We start from the raw sequence: 20,153 nt of genomic DNA, 5'->3' as shown, positions 1-20,153 counted from the left end.
ACAGTTATTCAAGCACACAGGGCACCTGCCCGAGCCCCTCTCGTCACCCTGACTTAGCACCCAAATCCCAAGGATACACACTGTGTCTGGATCCCAGGAGACAAGACCCTAGAAGACCCCAGGCATGCAACTGGGAGCCACTGGGCTCAGGGAAGCTGGGCTCCACCCTGCACTCCTTCCCCAAGACCCCCTCTCTCCTCAGAGGAACCTGCCCTCATAGATGCCTTGGTCAGCCCTCTGCACTCAGACCTACCCCACCCTGGGGCCAGTGCCATCCTGCAGAGACTGGACGGGTCAGCAGAACGGAGTCAAAAAGAACAAGCACACTGGGGAGACACCGAGACTGTGGCCATGAGACTGCCTGGCCGTGGGGAACCCCTTGCTCACTCCATTCACGGTGCTCCTCCTGGGTCAGAGCACAGGCTGAACCAGGTGGGAACCAGAGCAGAGCAGCAACAAGACACCTACACTCCAGGGGCCGCCTCTGCCCCACGCTGGACCAGCGGGACACTGACACATCGCCCTTCCCCAGGGGTCCTTGTTTGGGGACACTGCATCCAAAACAAGGCTGAGCAAGAGTAACAGGCCAGTGTCCCCGTCCTTCTGCCTAGACCACCGGGCCTGCCAGGCTGAGGCCGCCTTGGTCTGCCCAAGGATGGGTCTCGAAACCACCAGGCCCCCAGCCTCCCCCACCCTCACTTCTTCCAGTGACAGTGGCAGGCTGCTCTCCTTGGGCAGAGACCCCCCATCAGGACAGCCTGAGCCACCTTCCCCAGAACGTGAACTGCGGGCCCCAGCGCCCCACCCCCCACCGGAACTGTGCCCGTTCTGCTGCATACCTCACGGCGTCCAGCCTCTTGTTCTGCCGGATAAGTTCAATGAACTCCTGAATCCTGAGGCTGAACTCCAGGCAGCTCTGAGGGCAAGAACAGGACAAGGACTTGGGACAGCGGCACCACAGAGCAGCATCCCCGGCCGACCCCGCAGACGGGCTCGATGCTGGGTTTACAGCACTGCAGAAGGAAGCTCAGAGCCACCGGGGCAGTTCTGACGTCCCAACCCTAACTGCAGTCCACAGCCCACAGCCCACTGCCTCCCGGTGTCTGCGGTCCACGGGCCCAGCCTCACTGGCGAAGCCTCAGTGAAGTGAGGCAGGAGCAGGACTGCCACCACAGGCCTGGGCCCTGGAGGATGTCTGGTGGGCCTGACAGGCGTGACCAGGGGTGAGAAACAGCCAGGAGTCCCTGCAAGGCCCTGCGGCCATCAGCAGTTCACGGTGTGTGGGACACAATGTCCCAAGCAAAGCAGGTAACCATGCGGGGAAAGCCACCTCCGCACCGAGTCCTTTTCCTGGTCACCTCCTCCTCGGTCACCAGCCTAGCTGGGGCCTCACCTCGCCGGCCTCAGTGTCAGAGTCGAGTTCACATCCACCCTGACCTGCCGGTCGGTCCCACCCTGCCAGGGGCTGCTGGGGGAGGCAGGCCCGTCCCTGTGCTGCGGCCGGAAGGTGGCACTGTACACAGACGGCAGTGTGGGCAGGAGCAGGGACCCGCAGGCTGAGGCCCCATGGACACCTGGGGAGGCCGGCCCAGGCAGAAGGAACGAAGGCTGGGGTGAGCGGCTGGCCAGGACCAGGCAGAGCCAGCACAGGTGGGGAGAGCTGGTCAGAAGCCCCAGGACTGGCCAGTGCCTGCCATGTGTGTGACAGGAGCCACCTGGACAGTTGCACTGAAGATCCTGAGGGGCACTAAGACGCCACAGCAGGGTCCTTCATATGAACACCCACACACTAACTCTGAGGTCTCAGTGCTATCAAGTCAGTTTGGGCTCAAATGCTGTGGCTGGGGGTAGGGGTCGCCAGCAGGCAAAGGTGACTTCTGTGACCTAAGATGGAAAACAAACTGCTTGCTTTACAGAGGTAGTAATTCAAACTTAACTGTCCTAGCCGGGGCCCTCAGCTGGTTAGAGAATGGTCCCAATATGCCAAGGTTTTCAACTCCATCCCCAGTCAGAATCAAATGCATAAATCAGTGAAGAAGAATTGAAGTTTCTCTCTCTCTCTCTACTGTCAATCAGTAAACACTTTAAGAAATATCTAAACTAAAATATCTTTCACGTGGTTTCAGATAACATTCAGTATTTCCAACCAAAAACAGTTATGTGAACTACTGAACAAGAGGCAAATCTTAGGGTTCGTTTGCGTTCACAGCGCCCATATCCCAAGGTGGTGTGAACAGAAACCGCCCCCGGCAAGTCAGGTCCGTCAGCCCCAGACACCCGGTCCTCAGTTTACTGACCCTGCACGCTTCTCCCGCCCCGCCTCCTGGCTGCCCGGGCCCCACAGCTCAGCAGGGACTCCTCAGGCCCAGCCCTGCGCCAGGAACCAGGCGGGAGCACCGCTCACAGGCTTCCCAGACCCTGGGCCAGCCAGGGAAGGTGCAGAAAGCCACTCGCCTGGTGCCCTCATGTCCACACCACAGGTGCTCACATCACAGCAAGGCTGGTTTCCCTCCCTTCGCCCACCCCTGACCTCCATGTGGGTGGCCCTTTCCCATGCCCGACCCCTGACTGGGCGAGGCAGGTGCTGCGTCCAAGGGGCAGGTGTGGTACAGACTAGCAGGGAGAGCCCGCCTGCCTCCGGTCTCCGAGCGGCGGAGGCCCTGGGAGGGTGTTTCCGACGGTGCCCTGGTTGTGCTCCAGGTTACAGCTTTACACACTGGCGAGTCCCATTGCTTACGATGGCTCTCTGCTCCACCAGGACCAGTTTCAAACACAGCAGGTCCTGAACCACGTCTTTTCGTGATAATGTTGATAAGGCACCATAGGGTATCAAGGGGTACAACTGGTCTCGTGGTTTGTCAGAACCCACTGACCGGGTAGGGCAGGACTGACTGCAGGCCACCAGTGGTGACGGTGTGTATACAGAAACACCACGGCTAGGCAGTGGCGAAGTACTGAGCGCTGACTGCACCCTGCACTGAGACTTCCACGACACACAGCACCGGCACAGGTCACTGTGCACACACCGCCCCATTTCTTGAGACCCCAGTCAACTCACTAGACACTAACTTGGCATGACCAACTACTTCAGAAATACCTTCCAACTACTGGAAACGCATGTCTCAAAGCTTCTTTTCTCGGCTAGTGTCCTGCATGAGCTGTGGGACCCTGCTGGCCCTGGCACAGCCCTCCCAGGATCCTCTCTCCTCCTGGCCTGCGTGAGCTCGTGTGTACACACATACTGTAGAGGCAGTCGGGCACCCTGATTTGTGCAGTCATTGTTTTATGAGCATGGTGCTAGGTCATAGGGCATCTTCCAAATGCACTTTTGAGTGACCTGTTCTTTCAAGTTCAACGGCCATCGGTGGGTTCAGCCTCGCCCGCTTGCCCACACGTGGCTGCGAGGCCCCGTTCGAGAGCGCCTGAAAGGGCAAGCTCTCGCCAAGCAGCCGTGGGTCTGGGAGGCAACGGGCTTGCAGAGACAACCTGTCAAGACGGGAAGCCCATTTCCTTCCGACCCAGTTCCCACTCTGCGAGCAGCACGGCTGTGGGGCTGGGGCAGGGAGCAGGGCGGGTGTTACGTACCAATTCTGGCTTTCCTTTTATGGTTTCCATACCAAGATCCTCACTTTCCTTAGGGGAGCCACTGGCCACTCTACTTTTCCGTCCCGGCTTCACGTCATGCTCGCTTTGGCGGCCCTGAGTGGCAGAGAGTGTCACCCTTGGCTGGTCACTATGTGCACACGACAAACTCAACCAGGGAGGGGTTAAAGGCGCTCGGTTTAGAAAACAGAAACAAAGTTTTCTAACGGAGGCGGGAGGGTTAATACATGTTAAACATTTCCGCAAGCCCCACAGCGAAAACACCTCTCCATAAGCATATTTAAACTCTGTAATTATGTTTAGATGTCCACTTTTTAAGCTGCTTGTGGGTCTCAAGAAAAGCTGTATTCAAGAAGAATATCTCAGCCTGGAACACTGCCCCCCTGCAGGTGGACAACAGCCTTTCTACAGGGCTTGTCTGAGTCCCCGTGATGACAGGTAGGAGGAAGGGACCGGCTCCAACCCCAGCAGCGGCTACCATGCTGCTTGCACGTGGTTGCCACCTTGCTCCCTCAGACCTCATGCTCAGAACATCAGTCCAAACCCTAACGCAGAAGGTGGTGCATCATCCAAAATGCCCAAAGCCCACATCAAACCCAGCAACCCAGCTGATGACCAGAACCAAAGAACTCGGAACCAGCAGATGAACGCGCCTTGACTCCCTTGTGCAGGTGGCACAGCCTCAGCCCCACCCGGCAGGCTCCAAACCGAAAAGCCCCACCCTCCGGAAGACCCGCCCCTCCGGGAGCTCCTCACACCTTCATCTTGCGCAGCCGGGACTTGTTGTCATGGCACCAGGCCAGACAGGTGGCGGTCTCACGTCTTTCCAGGGATTCCTCCACTTCTTTGGCCGTCAGGAACATCTCGATGTTCACTAAGTCCTTGGGGAAAGGAAGCAGTGCAGTCAGAGCACTGGACCCAGACTCTTTCAGACCCCCACCCAGCGCCCTGCAGCCCGCACTGCTGGGACCGCTCTGATCACACAAGTGCACCCCACACCAACAGCTCCCAGAGGTGTGGAAGGGTCTGCACACTGCCAGGTGGGCTGCCCGTGAGCCCCAGCCCAAGCAGAACCTTCTAGCCAGATGGAACTGAGGCCCGCCCCCCATTTCACCCTTCACAAAAACACCTGGAAACCCCAGCAACCCCGCACCTCATTATCTGAGGTTTTCCCTCCGAGGATTTGTTTGAACTTGAGATTTTTGAAAAGGGGTGGTCAGAGGGGATGGGTGAGACTGCAGTTGCTGAGCCCGGGGGATCCCAGCAGGGCAAGGCACCCAGGACGCAGGCCCCAGCAAGAGGTCAGGTACAGCCAGTAAGGAAGGACCATCCACAGCACAAGCTGAGATGACCAATGCTCAGACATCAGGAAAGAAGGAAGTCATTCAAAGAAAAAAAATTTTTCGAAGGGTAAATTTCTCCATCTGAAATGGACGCGTGGAACATCAACACAAAAGGACCTTTGAATTTTAAGAGAAACTGAGGCTCTGAGCGCCTGCCAGTTCCCTGCACAGATCACTCCCCATTCAGCCCAAGGTGGCAGCCACACACATGCGTGGGGTTTAAGCTACAGGACGGATCAGGTCATGGTGGGCGCAGTGTGTCATTGAGGAGTGAGGCTAGGGCTCAGGGGGTCCCTGCACAGGGCAGAGGCCACAGAGCTGGAGGGCAGACCATCACCCGAGGAGGTCACCTGAGGTGGACACCCAGGGCCCAACAACCGTGAAGAGCTTCTGCCACCAGAGGTTAAAACATGGTCACTTGACTTGTCAGGGGCATAGATACCTTGGATCTGGACAGGGACAGAGTGGGAAGCAGGGACATGCTCTGCTCCATGAAGCCCTGACCTAAAGGAAGGAGCAGGCTTGTTTCTGTACCTGCTCCACTGGAGCTACTGTAAACAGACCAGTGGAGACCGGGCCCTGCTGCGGAACAGAGTTCCACACCAGGAAAAACGGGGAACACAGGGAAAGATGGGTGTCGTTGACAACCCTGCAGCTCTCCCTAATCACAGCATGTTGAAACTCCTGGGGAGGAACGAGGCACCTACAGACCCTCGGGTTCAAAGACTGGCCCCTGGAGCCCCCGTAGGGTGGGCACGCAGGCCGAGTCCCCGCCCACCGCCCACCGCCCACCGCCCACCTCGATGCCGCTCTGCCGTGCCAGCTTCACGGCGGTGTTGTAGTAGCCGCAGCGCAGCAGGTGCTCCACCATCATGCGGTCCATGCGCTTCCGCTTCCACAGGCTGGCGGCTGCCGGCTGGTCGCTGCTGTGCTCCTTGAGGTGCTCGATCCTGCGCTTGCACAGCTTGGCGCTCTCATCCTCAGCCTGGATAGACTCCACTGCCTGAGACACGCGGCACAGAGGCAAGCTCAGGCCAGCCGGCCAGGGTGTCGCCGCCCCGCCCCCAGCCCCCAGCCCCGGCCCCCAGCCTCCAGGCCCCGGCCCCCAGCACCCAGGAGGCGCACTGGTGCTGGAGTCATTCCTGACGCACAGCAACCCCCCCCGCCTGTGGACCAGCACCTCTGTCCATGGGGGCTACTGGCTCAGGAGTTCTGCAGCTCTGTCACATACACATAATTTTAATGTTATAGCTTCTTAATTAAACCATTCTTTTTCTCTTTTATTTATTCATTCTAGTGAGAAAGAAGGGGGCTGCTGGAAGGGGGGACATCAGCTGCTCCTGTATGTGCCCTGGCCAGGGTTCAAACTGGCCACCGCTGGCTTTGGGAGGATGCGTCAACCAACTGAGCTATCCAGCCAGGGCTTAAACTTTTTATCTTTATAGAATCATTTTCTATCTTACACAATACATTTTTTCCTTAAAGTCAATTTTGTTCAAAACTAATACAGCTAGATAGCAATGTCCTGCACCTGCACTGTCGTCCAGCACAGCCACCACTGCCGATGAGCTGAAGTGTGGCCAGGGGCCAGGCATGGACAACACAGGCCCGGAGCTCTGGCTGGCCCTCGCTTTCTCGCACACACCACTATTTTTTGGCTTCCAGCTGCTGTCACAAGTGGTCTTCTCCTGTCTCCTTCCGCATCCCTGTGCACAAACCCTCTGGGCTTGCTTCTGCTCTTCCTGTTTGGAGTGTGAACGGGTCCTGCTCTCTGCACCACCTCTGTGCCTGCCCGCTGCCTGGGCTGGCCACACCCAGCATCTCCACTCGCTCCCACAGCTCTGCCCTCCTCTGCACGTCCACCTTCCCACCCCAGGGCTGCACTCCGGACACCGCCTCAGGCCCACATGCCAGCACCTTAGTCTCCACTGCAGTGCTGTCGGATGCTTAAGTGTTAAATGTCTGCTATAAACATTTGTGTTTTTCACTTCAGTTACTGCTTTCTTTTTCTTCAAGTTTTATTTCATTTAAGCTGTATCACTTTTTTATTTTTGTTCTCTGCAAATACTTCCAAGCTGTTATTTATCCCTTAAGGACAGTAAGCATGGTCTGACTTCTTCTGAATCTGACGTCTGTGCCGACCTCACTGCTTTGTTCCTTCTGTCTGGTCACAGTGTCCTGTGTACCCGGTTATGCAGACACCAGGATGCACACCACAGAAATGCATTTACTCTGCCTGGTGCCAGGGGGTTCCCCTGTCAGGACCACTTATGCCATGCTGAAGAGCTGCAATGCTGTTGGGGGCATCCACTCCTGGGGCACCCACACCTGAGCACAGGGCCCGGGTCACCTGCACGCCAGGCCCTGGAGAGCACCTGTGTGCGCAGAGCAGCAACACACCCTCCTCCGGGGCTCCTCTGACCCCGCCCTCCTGGCGGTGCCCTTTTTCTCAGGAGCTCTTTGATATATCCAATAAGATATTTTAAAACACCACATTTTGGGGGTTGTTCTCAGTGGGCATATTAGTGCAAACACTCTATCTACCATTCCCAGAAACAAGGAACCCTACATGCTGTTTTGAAGCGATATTCTAAAAATGACCCATCCTGGCCTGCCCATGTGGGCACGGGATACTTTGGGGCCAGGACAGCGAGGCTCAGGACGAGGAGCAGGGCCTGGTGGGGGCCTGAGGCTCCAGAGCACAGGCAGCATGAAGGGAATGCCTGTCCAGCAAAGCCTCCCACTTCGGGCGATGACCACCAGCCCCCTTCAGGAGAGGATGGCCGTAGGTTCCACAAGAGATGGCCCTTTCTCAGGACAAACTGAGCGGCCCGAGGGCTGGCAGGCCCAGAACCAGCACTGACCTTCCTCTTGAGGACGCTGAGCTTCTCCACGACACCATCCAGAAGGCTGACCACGGAGTCCACGGCAGGGCAGCTGCTCAGGGTCTTCTCTAGCTCGGCCACCACCATGGTGACGTGGCTGGTCTCACGGTCAATGTTCTTCTGAGCAGCGCGAAAGCGTTTGTTCAGGGTTTCGTAGGGCACCTGGAGGAGAGAGAAACGGCTGCGACCCTCAGTCCAGGCAGGGCCTGCAGACGCCTGCACTGCACCTTCTTAGGGCTCTGGTTCTCTAAAGACGTCTCTCCTCTGAACTCTGACCTGGGCCTACGAAGACGGCATGAAGGAGGGTCACTCATATTCCTAGATGAAAAGACCAACAGAAAAATACAAACTGTCCCAAACCCACAGCACCAACAAAATGCGGGGGGACGCCAAGGCAAGCTTCTCAGCCTGGGCACAAGGGTCCATTTTGTATTTTTTTCCAAAAAGGAAGTAGGCGATGCTATAATTTCATCTACAATCCATCATCGGTGTCCTGTCCCAACAACTTATATTGTAAGATTATAGCCAAATTTAACTTTATCATTATATTGGGGGGCAAGGAAAGAGAGACAGGCACGTTGAGCTGCTCCTGTATGTGCTGTCACTGAGCGGCAACCTCCACGCCCCAGCAGCCCAGGAGGAGGCTCCAGCGGAGCTAGTCAGCCAGAGGAAGGGAGAGAGAGGGGAGGGGTAGAGGAAGCATTCATTGCTGCTCCACTCAGTCATATATTCATCTGTTGTCCCACTCAGTCACACATTCACTGGTTGCTTCCCGTGTGTGCCCTGACCAGGGATTGAACCCACAACCTTGTTTTGGGACAACATTCTTAACCAACTGAGCTAATGGCCAAGGCCTTAACTTTTTAATTTTTTAATGAAAGACACCAACTCAGAACATTTGGGATGCAGGTAACCAAATGTCGTACAATTGCCGGTGGGCACAGGGCCCCAGTGTCCACAGGCAGACGCTGCGCTGGTCCACCCAGGGTGTCCCAGCACTACCCATGTCCTGCAGCTGCAGACACTGTCACCTCAGTACCCTCCTCGAGCACAGTGCCAGCCACTGTGCCTCCACTCATCCCCAGGTGGCACAGAGCCACACTTCCTGCCACCACCTCCCAGGCATGGACTCACCTGCACTCAGTCCTCAGGACCTGCACCCTTGGCGAGCTCCCCAGGACTGAGCTTTCAGCCCCGCCTGCAGCCACCCTCCCCTCCCCACCAGTCTGGGCGCAGCCCAGGACCTTGGGCGTGGGGAAGGTCATGGGTGTGACCAGCGCCCCCCTCCCAGCAGGAGCTCCTAGCGTTTATCGTGTGGTCCACGTGTGTGGTGCTGAGTCACGTGGCAGTCTCTCATGCCAGCTGCTCCCCAACCTTCCGCACCAGTGCACCCGGCCACCCAGCCAGGCCCCCGCCTCTCCTGCCTTTCCCAACCCCACCCTGCTGTTTAGTCACCGAACAGCCAGCAAAGGGCTTCTGCCAAAAAGGAATGGAATTTCAGAAATGCTGAAGATTCTAAACCACACCAAACTATCACTTGAGAATGAGGGGGAAAGTACAACGCTCTCAGATGCTCAGGGACTCCACATTTTGTACTCACAAATCTTTTGGGAGAAAAAAGACTCAGAGAAAAGCTTCAGTCAAACAAAATTATAAAGTCAATGAGAGATACAATAAACAAAAGTGAAGAAAAAAACCAATAAAAGATACAGTAAGGCCGAGAAAATGTCGTTAGACTAAAAGGAAAAATAAAAGACACTGCCTACATAAACATGGATAACATGACTAGGATTATAAGGCTTTGGAAGAATGAAAAAGCAAATAAAAATATATCCCAAAAGCACAAGCAAGAAGACCAAAAGTAGACAAATGGTACTACATCAAACTTTAAAAACTGTGAAGCAAAGGGAGCCATCAACAGTGAGAAGGCAGCCCAGGAACGGCAGGGGTGTGTGCAAACCACACAATCGACAGGTGAATACCCAGAACACATACAGAACTCCTACAACTCAACAGAAAACCCCAAATAATCTGATTAAACAATAGGCAAAGGTCTTTTTTTATTTTTTATTTTGAGAGATAGAGAGACAGACAAGGTCAGGAAAGGAGAGAGATGAGAAGCATCACTATCGTTGAGTAACTTGAGTTGTTCACTAATTCTCATACAAGCCTTTATCATGGGGATGTGGGGGGGAGTGTCTCAAGCTGAGCCAGTGACCTTTGGGCTCAAGCCAGCGACCTTGGTGTTTCAAACCTGGGTCAAGGCTGATGCTCTATCCACTGCACCACCATTGGTCAGGCTGGGCAAAGGTCTTGAACAGACACTTGTACCTTTCACATGCAACACTGCAAGTGAAACGGTACTCCGCATCACTGACCACAAGGGAGAGGCACTGCCACCACAGTGAGGTCCCACTTCAACCCACTCGGCTGGCGCCTCAAAAACCAGAAACAAGTGCTGGTGGGACATGGGAACACTGGGACCCTGTGCACTGTGGCAGGAATGTAAATGGTGCAGCCGCTGTGGAAATGGGTTGGAGTTCCTCAGAAACTGGTATGACCCAGTGATTCCATTTCCACGCACAGAGAAAGTTGACCCTTGAAAAGAGGGAGGAGGGGTACTGAGCCCCCTGCAGTAAAAAATCCACACATACTTAAGTCCACCCCCACAATATGGATTCCCAACCTCAGAAGAGAAAATCCCGTCTTCAGTGGGTGGTTGGTCACATTGTGGCTGTGACGCCGAGGGATACGAAGGCCAACTGCATATTTACTGAAGAAATCCACGTGTAAGTGCACCTGGGCAGTCCAAGCCTGTGTTGTCCGAGGGTCTATGGTATCCCTACAGGACTGAAGACAAGGTCTCAAAGAGACACCTGCACACCCATGTTCACTGAAGCAACCTTCCCAAAGCTGAGAACTGGAAGCAGCCCACGCACCTATCTATGCGGGAGAAAGAAACACTGTCTATACACGTGGAATACGATTCAACTTGAAAACAAAGGCCACCTGCCACAGGCTGCAACGGGATGAACTTAAGAGGCCATGACGCTCATAAGATGAGCCAGGCACAGACCAACACTGTGTGTGCCCACTTCCAGGAGGCCAATCTATTGAGACAGAAGGGATAGGGTGGATGCCAGAGCCAGCAGAGTGAGTGGGGAGCTATTGTTCAACAGTGCCGCCGACCAATTATGTCCCCCCCATAAATCACATTGAGCCCCTAACCCCACTGTGATGGCGCCTCTGGGAGGTGGTTAAGTCTCATGAATGGGATTTGTGCCCTTATCAGGGACCCACTCTCCGCCAAGTCGGCCATCTATAATTGGAAGAGGTCTCACAGAAAGCAAGAACGCTGCATCCTGACCTTGGACCTGCAGCTTCCTCAAGTGTGACCAGTCTCTGGTACTTTGTTGCAACTGCCTGAGCTGACTCACAGCACTGGTTTGGCTATTCTGGGTCCCTCGCATTTATTTCCACAAGAATTTCAGGACTGGCTTGTCAATTTCTGCAAAAGAGCCAGCTACAATTTTCATATGGATTGTGCTGAATCTGTAGATGAATTTGGAAAGTACTGCTATCTTAATAGTATTAAATCTTATTCTTAAATATTTTGTTATTCCTGGTGCCATTATAAATAAAATTGTTTTCTTGATTTCCATTTCTAGATATAGAAATACATCTTGTATACTGACTGGGTATCCTGCTTGCTGGTTCTAACAAGTGTGTGTATTGCTTAGGATTTTCCATGTACAAAAAGCATTCCATCTGCAAATAGTTTTGTCTCTTTGTGATGTGAATGCCTTATTTCTTTTTCCTGCCTAACTGCCCTGATTAGTCCCTCAGGACAACACTGAATGACAAGGGAGAGAGGGGACAGCCTTGCCTTGTACCTGACCTCAGAGATACAGCACCTCATCAACTGTGAGTTTTCACAGATACCTTTACCAGGTTGAGGAAGTTCTCCTCTACTCCCGCCCAGTTTGTTGAGTGTTCTTATCATGAAAAGGTGTTGAATTCTGACAAGTGCTTTTGTCTGTCATTGAGATGGAGATGCAGTTTTGCCCTTTGTGCTGTTAAATTTGTGAATTGCACTGATTTTGCATGTTGAACCAACCTTGCATTCCTGTGGTAAACCTCATTCAGTCACTTTTCACACTCCTTTTCACTTGTCAAATTCAGTTTTCTAGCACTTTGTTGATGATCCTGGCACCTATATTCATGCATGTGGAATACAGGTCTGTAGTGCTCCTGAGACAGCTGCGTCTGCTTTTGGTATTGGGGTAATACTGACTTCATAGAATGAGTTAGGGAACATTCCTTTCTATTTTTTTGGAAGAGTATGTCAAGAATCCATACTGATTCTTCTTTGAACTTGTAATGAATTTACCAGGAAGCCATCTGGTCCTGGGGTTTTCTTTATGCAGTTTTTAAAAATCTCTTTAAATGCTATTGGCCTATTCAGTCATCTTTTATTTTTATTTTTTAAGAGAGGCAAGGAAAGAGAGGGAGAGAGAGAGAGGTACATTGCGCTGTTCCTGTGTGTCCTGACTAGGGATCGAACCAGGAACCTCTGCGCATCAGGACAAGATCGAACTGACCGAGCTATCCAGCCAGGGCTTCCGCCATCATTGTTTAACCTTTACAAAATAGTAATTTTATGTGGTTCAATTAAACACATTTTCCCTTCTACACATGTTCAGTTTGTGCCCTTGTCCAACACTCCACAAGGAAGAGAGGTCTTGGATCTTCCTCAATTTGAAGCAGCTCTTTATGGTTCATACTTGGCGAAAATTTTGTTATTTGCTTCTAAATTCTATCTTATCTGCTAAACCAGAGACTTTGAGTCTGTAAGACTCAGATCTACTCAGTGTTTCCCTGGAACTTGGCTGTGTTATAGCTTAAGACCCTGGGCCTTCTGCAGCCAAAGAGCTGATGGTGTTTCCCTTCCGCACTTCTGTTCCCCTTCAGTGACTCACAAAAAGTATCCTTCCTGTTTTCAAAACTGAAACGAAATCTGGCAAACAGGCAGCGGAGCCTTGTGTGACACATCTGCACTGACACCCAGCTCCACACGGCCCTCCCACACAGTGTCGTGCTTTAGAGTTCTCGTCACTGCTTCTCCAGTGTCTGCTGTGGGTTTCCTGACAGTATTTGCTGACAAAGAAATGCATTTGCATTTGTCATCATAATGTTTTCAGCCATTTTACCAGCACAGGAAGGAAGTATTTCCCCAATGGCATGAGGCTTTTTATCTTTCACAATTAAGAAACCTCGGAAGAGGCTTCTAAATATTTATCACAAAGCCAATACATCTTCTAAAGTGTTTCCTTGAGCCTTGAACAGCAGTATATATCACTGTATGTTCTGCAGAGCCGTCTCGCGTTCAGGTAAGTGCAGGGGACAGTCTCCCAACCTCGGTGTTTTCGTGGTATACTGAGCTGACCTCCCCAAGCACAGCACACACCCCAAGGGAGGATCACCACGAACAGGAGTGGTGCAAAGCCCCCATTTTAAATAGGTTCCTTGAAAAATGACACAGTCTGGTCCTGGTCAGGTAGCTCAGTTGGTTAGAGCGTCAAGCGTCATCCTGATACGCCAAGGTTGTAAATTCAATCCCTGGTCAGGGTACATACAACAACCAACCAATGAATGCACTGATAAGTGAAACAATGAATCAATGTTTCTCCCCCCCCACACACACACACCAGACTTTCTTCTCTAAAATCAGTAAATAGTAATTAGGTCCTGGACAGGTGGCTCAGTGTCATCTCAGTGTGCCAAGGTTGCGGTCTGACCCCTGGTCAGGGCACACAGGAGAAGTAGCCAATGAATGAACAAATATACGGAACGAATTGATGTTTCTCTCTTTCTCTCTCCTCCCCTTCCTCTCTCTCTCTCTCTCTCTCTCAAATCAATGGGGAAAAGTTTTTAAATTAGAAAGAGAAAAGAAAATCGGCATGTTTCTGGTCACCTGCCACAGGGGTGTGATGAAACCAGCAGCAGGAGGGAACAGCAGTCAGGACCACCACACTCTCCTCCAGTGCTCATGCCAAGGTGCCACCACAATCCACTGGTTACCCGCAGAATTCTTGTCAGGCCACATCGGTCCTTTTCAGAAAGGGCAGTTGAAGTAAAAACGAGCTGCCCATCCTGAGTCAGCTGGGGTGCTCACACAGCAGGAAGCCTACTACGGCCACCAGCATGCAGGAGCCTGGCTGTCCTCCTCACGGTCAAGCACCTCTCGCCTGAGAGGGCTCACTGTCCAAAAGACACGTGGCCCCAATGGGCACCTGTGTCAATTTGAGTATGTGACAGTAACAGAGCTTACTCTCTCACTTTTTAGTTAAAAGATATAAATGAAAGCCAGTTGTTCTGCAACCAGGTTACTCTGTCACTTCACATCCCACTCTGGTGCCAAGCAGGGTCCAGCCCTCCTGTTATGAATAAACGTACCTGACCAAGCACACAGAGGCAGGAGGTACCTGTATAGCGGTCATTTGTACTTTCAAACAGAAGCGTGACAGCCCGTGCTGATGCAGCCCTTCTTCATCTCAATGCAAGGCCACGTCTCCTGGTCACCTGGTTTACTAGGTTACTGCGAGTGACAGCTCTAGCTGCTCCTGCTGCTGCTGCAGGAGTGATGAGCTCTGTGCCTTCATCATGTGCCCAGTGACTGAGCTGCCCTTTCTCACTCATTGTAATCGCTTCCCAGTTAGTTGGTTTGTGTTTTCTGGGTACATATACATATTATCTTTCATTCAATCTAATAGTTACATTTACTTGTTTCAATTCTTTTTTTTTAAAAAATAATTTATTTGTTGATTTCAGCAAGAGAGGAAGGGAAAGAGGCAGGAGGGGAAGGAAGGAGGAAGGAGGGCACATCAAACTGCTCCTGTACGTGCCCCCATTGGGGATCGAACCAGCAACCTCTGCACTTCCAGATGATGCTCCCACCAACCAAGCTACCTGGCCAGAACTGTTTCCATTCTTAATGCTTTGGACAGAATTGACAAAATAATATTGAATACTCTGTTTTTTAATTGAAAACTTATTTCTTCTCTGTCCTCTCTAGGACTTGCAGCCCCATGGTCAAAACAGACAAGGAGCCAAACACACTGTGTCAGGTGGAGGTGGGAGCCGAGAAAGAGCAGGAGGTGGTGGAGCTTCCAGTTTAAATAAGGTGACCTCACTGGAAGGTGACACCGGAGCAAAGACCAGAGCAGGTTAGGGAACAAGTCACATGGACATCTGGGGGAAAAGGTTCCTGGGTAAACAAGTGCACAGGCTCTGAGGATCCACCCTGTGGCAGCAGGGAGGCACCCGTGGCTAAGCCCCAAGGGCAGTGGAGGGTGGGGAGGGCGGGGAGAACAGGGAGAAGGGGGAGAGTAGGGACAGAGAAGGGGACGCGGGAGGCCAAGTCATGAGGGCCTGAGGTCTGTTCTGACAACTCTGGTTTTTCCTGCATGTAAGAGCAGAAGGTCCCAGACAGGGTGGAGGGCAGAGAGAGGACCAGCAGCTGGAGGAGGACATGGTTCATAACGGGGCAGTCAGAGCCACTGGAGGGGGAACTGAGGCAACAGAGAGCGCCAAGTGCTGCAGCAGTAGGCAAGACGGTGTGGGCTCCAATGCAAGCTGGCTGTGGACAGGGCAGCTCCCTCAGGGTGTGGGGTGTGGGCTCCAATGCAAGCTGACTGTGGACAGGGCAGCTCCCCTCAGGGTGTGGGGTGTGGGCTCCAATGCAAGCTGACTGTGGGCAGGGCAGCTCCCTCTGGGTGTGGGCTCCAATGCAAGCTGACTGTGGGCAGGGCAGCTCCCTCAGGGTGTGGGGTGTGGGCTCCAATGCAAGCTGGCTGTGGACAGGGCAGCTCCCTCTGGGTGTGGGCTCCAATGCAAGCTGACTGTGGGCAGGGCAGCTCCCTCTGGGTGTGGGGTGTGGGCTCCAATGCAAGCTGGCTGTGGACAGGGCAGCTCCCCTCAGGGTGTGGGGTGTGGGCTCCAATGCAAGCTACTGTGGACAGGGCAGCTCCCCTCAGGGTGTGGGGTGTGGGCTCCAATGCAAGCTGACTGTGGACAGGGCAGCTCCCTCTGGGTGTGGGGTGTGGGCTCCAATGCAAGCTGACTGTGGGCAGGGCAGCTCCCTCTGGGTGTGGGGTGTGGGCTCCAATGCAAGCTGGCTGTGGGCAGGGCAGCTCCCTCTGGGTGTGGGCTCCAATGCAAGCTGACTGTGGGCAGGGCAGCTCCCTCTGGGTGTGGGGTGTGGGCTCCAATGCAAGCTGACTGTGGACAGGGCAGCTCCCTCTGGGTGTGGGGTGTGGGCTCCAGTGCAAGCTGGCTGTGGGCAGGGCAGCTCCCTCTGGGTGTGGGGTGTGGGCTCCAATGCAAGCTGGCTGTGGACAGGGCAGCTCCCTCTGGGTGTGGGGTGTGGGCTCCAATGCAAGCTGACTGTGGGCAGGGCAGCTCCCTCTGGGTGTGGGGTGTGGGCTCCAATGCAAGCTGCCTGTGGACAGGGCAGCTCCCCTCAGGGTGTGGGGTGTGGGCTCCAATGCAAGCTGGCTGTGGACAGGGCAGCTCCCCTCAGGGTGTGGGGTGTGGGCTCCAATGCAAGCTGACTGTGGGCAGGGCAGCTCCCCTCAGGGTGTGGGGTGTGGGCTCCAATGCAAGCTGACTGTGGACAGGGCAGCTCCCTCTGGGTGTGGGCTCCAATGCAAGCTGACTGTGGACAGGCAGCTCCCTCAGGGTGTGGGCTCCAATGCAAGCTGACTGTGGACAGGCAGCTCCCTCAGGGTGTGGGCTCCAATGCAAGCTGGCTGTGGACAGGGCAGCTCCCCTCAGGGTGTGGGGTGTGGGCTCCAATGCAAGCTGACTGTGGGCAGGGCAGCTCCCTCTGGGTGTGGGCTCCAGTGCAAGCTGACTGTGGACAGGGCAGCTCCCTCTGGGTGTGGGGTGTGGGCTCCAATGCAAGCTGACTGTGGACAGGGCAGCTCCCTCTGGGTGTGGGGTGTGGGCTCCAATGCAAGCTGACTGTGGGCAGGGCAGCTCCCTCTGGGTGTGGGGTGTGGGCTCCAATGCAAGCTGACTGTGGGCAGGGCAGCTCCCCTCAGGGTGTGGGCTCCAATGCAAGCTGACTGTGGACAGGCAGCTCCCTCTGGGTGTGGGCTCCAATGCAAGCTGACTGTGGACAGGCAGCTCCCTCTGGGTGTGGGGTGTGGGCTCCAGTGCAAGCTGACTGTGGGCAGGGCAGCTCCCCTCAGGGTGTGGGCTCCAGTGCAAGCTGACTGTGGGCAGGGCAGCTCCCTCTGGGTGTGGGGTGTGGGCTCCAGTGCAAGCTGGCTGTGGACAGGGCAGCTCCCTCTGGGTGTGGGCTCCAGTGCAAGCTGACTGTGGACAGGGCAGCTCCCTCTGGGTGTGGGGTGTGGGCTCCAATGCAAGCTGACTGTGGACAGGGCAGCTCCCTCTGGGTGTGGGGTGTGGGCTCCAATGCAAGCTGACTGTGGGCAGGGCAGCTCCCTCTGGGTGTGGGGTGTGGGCTCCAATGCAAGCTGACTGTGGGCAGGGCAGCTCCCCTCAGGGTGTGGGCTCCAATGCAAGCTGACTGTGGACAGGCAGCTCCCTCTGGGTGTGGGCTCCAATGCAAGCTGACTGTGGGCAGGGCAGCTCCCTCTGGGTGTGGGGTGTGGGCTCCAATGCAAGCTGACTGTGGGCAGGGCAGCTCCCCTCAGGGTGTGGGCTCCAGTGCAAGCTGACTGTGGGCAGGGCAGCTCCCTCTGGGTGTGGGGTGTGGGCTCCAGTGCAAGCTGGCTGTGGGCAGGGCAGCTCCCTCTGGGTGTGGGCTCCAATGCAAGCTGACTGTGGGCAGGGCAGCTCCCCTCAGGGTGTGGGCTCCAGTGCAAGCTGGCTGTGGACAGGGCAGCTCCCCTCAGGGTGTGGGCTCCAGTGCAAGCTGGCTGTGGACAGGGCAGCTCCCTCTGGGTGTGGGACGGAGCAGGGAGGTTGGTCCTGTTTTAAGGGGGCAGGGTGAGGAGGCTGTGTGCCAGGAGGCAGCAGCTGAGGGCGGGCTGAGCACCACAGATCCACGGTCAGGAAATGACAGCTAGAGCATCAGCACAGTTGGTAATTTTCTCACTGAGCCACATTCGGTTGATCAGTTCAGGTACTAAATTATTTAGGGATATTTAGTTATTAACTATTAGTTTATAGTTATTAAAACAGTAAATTCTTTTCTTCAGAAAATTTTCAAAATAATGGTATCCATGTATAGTCTAAAACATATTATATTTAAAAATACCCCACAGTCCCCTCTGGTGGACATGGAGCTTGCCCTCCACCCACAGCCCAAGGGGAGCACTTCCATGATGTGGCATTCTGGTGCTGCCATGTTGCCAGCCACGCTCTTCTCTGGGGCCACCCTACCTTCCTGGTTTGCTCCCTGTTCCTGCTTACCTGCAGCCATGGCATCAGGGCCCCCATGGTATCTGTCACGGGCCCAGGCACTCAGTGGCCCTGCGGTCATAACCTCGGATAGCTCTGGGAATGTCCTGAGTCACACTGCTCCAAATGGACTGAGTGCCGATGAGGCAGGGTCTGCCAAGACTTCAACACGGCCCACAAACTTCTCCCAGAACACACCTCCATGGCCACCCACTGAAGCCACCGCCTCCACCCTGTAGGTCCCCAGCCCTCCTGCTGACCCACACTTGCCTCAGCTTCATCCTGGTCATTAAAAGGAACTGGACCGTCCTGTCCACTCATTCAACACCTCCTTCCCACAACCTGGAGCTGTGCCAGGACAGGGTCTTTCTTTTTCTTCTCGATACCCCAGTACCCAAGCAGTGCCTGGGGCTCAGAAGCTCTCCAAGAGCCGCCAGAGGGGTGCGAGGCCTCACGTCTGGACCCTCAGCCTGCGCCCTGTGCCTGCCTGCTGTGCACTGAGACAAAGGCACCACAGGTCGCCGTCTGGGTCTGCTATGAGGAGCCCACAGCTGGGAGTCAGCACCGACTCTGGCTAAGCCCATCCATCACAAAACACTGGGTATCAGACACCTCTTCTTTCCTTGACTTAATATGTGTTTGAAAATAATTCGTCAGCACAACCACCTGCAGCAAGCGGGAGTCCTCCTTCCACCCTGTCCGCACCACCGGGAAGGGCCAGGCACACGCAAGGCAGACGTGCTCCAGGACAGGACAAGCCACCCAAAGAGGCCTGCCGTGCAGTCAAGTATCTGACAAATGGTGAGAAAGACCAGAGGGAAAGGCCAGAGCAGGAGGCAGGCCAGCTCTTCAAAGCAGGCACTTCAGCTGCACTCCAGATCTGGTGGGTCTGGGAGGGAAAAGGCAACACGAGGCTTGCAGGGAGGAGCCGGTGCCTGAAGGTCTGACAGGCTGGGACCTGGGAGAGGAAGGGGACAAGTCAAGTGCCCTGGACCAGAGACAGTAGCAGGGTCTGCAGTGCAGCACAACCACTCTGTGAGGGAGGGACTGCCTGACTTTTAAAGTCAGAAAACCTACAGTAGAAAGAAATGAAGACCTGGCCTATGGCCACCATCCAGGACACAACACACCCAGGACCAAACCCCCCAGCAGGCCCTGGCCAGTTGGCTCAGTGGTAGAGCGTCGGCCTGGCGTGTGGAAGTCCCGGGTTCGATTCCCGGCCAGGGCACACAGGAGAAGCGCCCATCTGCTTCTCCACCCCTCCCCCTCTCTGTCTCTCTCTTCCCCTCCCGCAGCCGAGGCTCCATGGGAGCAAAGTTGGCCTGGGCGCTGAGGATGGCTCCATGGCCTCTGCCTCAGGCGCTAGAATGGCTCTGGTTGCAAGAGAGTGACGCCCCAGATGGGCAGAGCATCGCCCCCTGGTGGGCATGCCAGGTGGATCCCGGTCAGGCGCATGCGGGAGTCTATCTGACTGCCTCCCCGATTCTCACTTCAGAAAAATACAAAAAAAAAACCCAACAACAAACCCCCCAGCACATTCGTCTCTTACGTCCAAACTTCATGCTTTCCAGAGGTTCTCAAACTCGAGATCACAAAGCCCCAAAGGCAGCCAAGGTCAACTTTGAAGTTACAATTCTAGGCACATAACTGTCACCCAAATTTTCTACGACATGTACAAACCCAGGCTTTGAAACTGTAGGGTAGTACTTGGTCAAAAAACTGTCACCAAATTAAAAGTACAAAATTTAAACATTCCCATAGAGAATTTGTCTACAGACCCAGCTGAGAGCAACACCCCACACTCCCCGCAGTCTGTCACCTGTGAGGAAGACAGCTGGGGGGTGGGGCTGAGCTGGATTGAGCTGGGGACCCCTGACTGGGACACCAAGAT

General features: G+C 54.5%; 1 protein-coding gene across 6 annotated transcripts in view; it reads right to left on the bottom strand.

Annotated features, from left to right (window-relative positions):
* Positions 1-20,153, bottom strand: part of MAEA (macrophage erythroblast attacher, E3 ubiquitin ligase) — a 28,115-nt gene that overhangs the window by 4,850 nt on the left and 3,112 nt on the right. For 4 of the 6 annotated variants that reach the window (XM_066383841.1, XM_066383839.1, XM_066383837.1 and 1 more), the window contains exons 2-6: positions 7,811-7,993; positions 5,746-5,949; positions 4,362-4,484; positions 3,586-3,699; positions 840-916 (exon numbers count right to left, since the gene is read on the bottom strand). In XM_066383841.1, coding sequence (XP_066239938.1) covers positions 840-916; positions 3,586-3,699; positions 4,362-4,484; positions 5,746-5,949; positions 7,811-7,993 — 701 coding nt within the window. The remainder of the gene's footprint in view (positions 1-839; positions 917-3,585; positions 3,700-4,361; positions 4,485-5,745; positions 5,950-7,810; positions 7,994-20,153) is intronic. The other 2 variants (XM_066383842.1, XM_066383840.1) reach the window with 1 other exon arrangement.

This window comes from Saccopteryx leptura, chromosome 5 (assembly GCF_036850995.1).
Source record: "Saccopteryx leptura isolate mSacLep1 chromosome 5, mSacLep1_pri_phased_curated, whole genome shotgun sequence".
NCBI lineage: Eukaryota > Metazoa > Chordata > Mammalia > Chiroptera > Emballonuridae > Saccopteryx > Saccopteryx leptura.
This window is presented reverse-complemented; position numbering and strand designations above follow the sequence as displayed.